The sequence below is a fragment of the Neltuma alba genome, unplaced genomic scaffold (assembly GCF_004799145.2).
Source record: "Neltuma alba isolate B1F8T4 unplaced genomic scaffold, ASM479914v2 tig00012240_pilon, whole genome shotgun sequence".
In the NCBI taxonomy this organism is placed as follows: Eukaryota; Viridiplantae; Streptophyta; class Magnoliopsida; order Fabales; family Fabaceae; genus Neltuma; species Neltuma alba.
In genome coordinates, this window is record NW_021636769.1 from 1 (window position 1) to 3,079 (window position 3,079).

Below are 3,079 nucleotides of genomic sequence, written 5' to 3' on the forward strand. Positions count from 1 at the left end.
GGAAATATGGTGTGAGGCTAACATATGCTCAAGCTTACAGAGCAAAGGAAAAGGCCATGGAACACATACATGGGAAACCGGAAGAATCCTATATGTTCATACCATGGATATGCCAAAGATTAAAGGAAACTGATGATAAAACAGTTGCTGAATGGCGCTCATTGGTAATACATTTGAGCGGGTTTTCATTGCATATGGTTCGTGTATTGAGGGTTTTTTGAGTGGTGCAAGGGCTATATTATATGTTGATGGAACTCATTTAAGTGGTCCATATAAGGGGACACTACTCTCAGCGTCGGGATATGATGCAGATAATGACTTGTTGCCTTTTGCAATAGCAGTGGTGAAATCAGAGAACCTTGATGACTGGACTTGGTTTCTGTTCAAAATTAAAGAAATTGTTGGTTCGGTGCAGGTGACGATTGTGTCAGACCGACACAATGCCATAATAGGAGCTGTCCAAGCAATATTTGGAGGTGAAAGACATGCGTATTGTTATAGGCATGTGAAGGAAAACTTCAGCGCTGAACAAGTGAAAGTAAACAGAGGTAAAAGGACAAGCCAATGGTCAAAAGAAGATGCATTAAAGGTTCTTGATAGAGTAGCTTATGCAAAGGTTGATAGTGACTTTGATAATGCAATGGCAGAGCTGAGAACTATGTCTCCTGAGTTACATGATTGGGTTATCAATCAAGGTGATGTGAATAGGTGGGCAATGAGCAAGTTTCCATTTAAAAGATGGGACAATATAACAACCAATATAGCTGAGTCTTTCAATTCTTGGATGGTGAAGGAGAGAAAGCATAATGTGGCGCAAATGATCCATGAGCATCGGGAGAAAGTAGCAAGGAAGATGCATGCATCATATATGTGTATGAGTAAGTGGAGGAATTGTGTTGGGCCAAAAACCGGGCAAAGGTTCTGGAGAATGTGTATTTCAGTAGGTATATGAGCTGTGACAATTATGGAGGCGGAAGACTGTGTGTACATACATCTCGTGGAGATCAAAGAGTAGACCTTGGTCTACACCAATGTAGTTGTCTTGGTTGGCAAATGTCAGGAATTCCATGCTGCCATGCTTGTGCAGCCATTAAGACTGTGGGGGGAAATATATGAATATGTTGAAGATTGTTACAAAATTTCAGCACAGGAGAAAATATATGGCAGGAGCATGGTTCCAGTGGTAACAATCGATATGCCTAACCCAAATGACTATAGGTTTGAGAATCTTGTTGAACAAACCTGCTTTTACCACCAAATACAAGTAGGCCTCCTGGAAGACCAAGGACTAAACGGCAGGAATCACAATTCCAGAACAAAAAAGTCTACCATTGCACCAGATGCCACCAACCTGGACACACAAGGAGGAGTTGCAAAAATCCCAACCCATTTTGAAGTTCATTTCTACAAGCGACAACTAATTTTTTGGTGTATATACGCTCCACTCTTCTTAATTTTTTGGGAGAAGGGTGTTGAGTTGCATAGCTACACAGCTATTTTTGCAAGTAATATGTTTGCTGACAAGGAAAAAAGAAGTCAACGACGTGTTGTGAATGTCTTTTTGTTATTGACTATTGCAAAATCTGGTTGTTGTAAACGGACCTCTTACTTTTTGCTAAATGACATTGTATTGCTGTAAATTCCCTTGCTTGTATTGTAAATGCAGACTGCTTACTTGTTATATCAGCAAATAGAGGTTGCTGTCAAACCACATGTGCTTTGTGGTTATTTGACTTAGTATTGCTGTAAATCCTTGCTTGTATTGTAAATGCAGACTGCTTACTTGTTATATCAGCAAATAGAGGTTGCTGTCAAACCACATGTGCTTTGTGGTTATTTGACTAGTATTGCTGTAAACTCCCTTGCTTGATTTGTAAATGCAGACTGCTTACTTGTTATATCAGCAAATAGAGGTTGCTGTCAAACCACCTGTGCTTTGTGGTATTTGCATACTGATATTGCCAATGGTTAACAAAACTTGTTATTTCGCAAAGTGAAGTTGTCACTGGTAAACAAAAGTGGAAAGATGTCATTTAAACAGGAAAAAAATGAACTCGCCGCTTCCACTTCCGAAGTTGTTATTTCGCAAGTGAAGTTGTCACTGGGTAAACAAAAGTGGAAAGACTGTCATTTAAACAGGAAAAAAATGAACTTCGCCGATTCCACTTCCGAAGTTGTTATTTCGCAAAGTGAAGTTGTCACTGGGTAAACAAAGTGGAAAGGCTGTCATTTAAACAGGAAAAAAATGAACTTCGCCGCTTCCACTTCCGAAGTTGTTATTTCGCAAAGTGAAGTTGTCACTGGGTAAACAAAAGTGGAAAGCTGTCATTTAAACAGGAAAAAAATGAACTTCGCCGATTCCACTTCCGAAGTTGTTATTTCGAAAAGTGAAGTTGTCACTGGGTAAACAAAAGTGGAAAGGATGTCATTTAAAGAGGAAAAAATGAACTTCGCCGATTCCACTTCCGAAGTTGTTATTTCGCAAAGTGAAGTTGTCACTGGGTAAACAAAAGTGGAAAGGATGTCATTTAAACAGGAAAAAAATGAACTTCGCCGCTTCCACTTCCGAAGTTGTTATTTCGCAAGTGAAGTTGTCACTCGTCAAACAATAGTAGAAATACTGTAACTTCATTCGAAAAAATTGAAGTTCATGTATCGCTTAACCGGAGTTGTTATTTAGCATACTGAAGTTGTCAGATGTTAAACAAAAGTGGAAATAGTGTCATTTCATAAAAAAAAAGGTTCTTCATATATTGCTTAATGGACTTGTTAATTGGCATATTGATGTTGTCATACGTTAAAGAAAAGTGGAAATCGCATCACTTGAACACAATTTCAATGATGTCAATAAAAATGTCATTTCACCATTACTAATTGTCATAACTGGGTAGCAGTTAGGCCAGACAACAAGTTCACTACACATAATGATAACGCAGTAACATTATCTACAGTCAATGTCCTTCATGGCCCAAATTCTTTTCTATAGGGACTTTCTCCTCCTTTTGGACGTTCGCCCCTTCTGTGGATGTGGAATAAGATTCAGCGCATCCTCACGGCATTCATTGTTATCATGGTTCAC

The 3,079-nt window shown here is 38.9% G+C and overlaps 1 protein-coding gene across 1 annotated transcript; it reads left to right on the forward strand.

Moving 5' to 3' along the window:
• Positions 1-151: 151 nt before the first annotated feature.
• Positions 152-1,870, forward strand: LOC114725290 (uncharacterized). The gene is made up of 4 exons (XM_028911788.1): positions 152-940; positions 1,061-1,183; positions 1,667-1,702; positions 1,775-1,870. The coding sequence occupies exons 1-4, from the start codon at positions 152-154 to the stop codon at positions 1,868-1,870; spliced, it is 1,044 nt and encodes a 347-aa protein (XP_028767621.1).
• Positions 1,871-3,079: the final 1,209 nt, after the last annotated feature.

Bases quoted from the DNA above. Each gene is read 5' to 3' on its own strand.
- LOC114725290 (XM_028911788.1), top strand. From the start codon at position 152: ATGGCGCTCATTGGTAATACATTTGAGCGGGTTTTCATTGCATATGGT. The intron at 1,184-1,666 runs GTAACAATCGAT...TTGTAAATGCAG, and splicing joins GCAGGAGCATGGTTCCAGTG to ACTGCTTACTTGTTATATCA. The intron at 1,703-1,774 runs GTCAAACCACAT...TTGTAAATGCAG, and splicing joins ATCAGCAAATAGAGGTTGCT to ACTGCTTACTTGTTATATCA.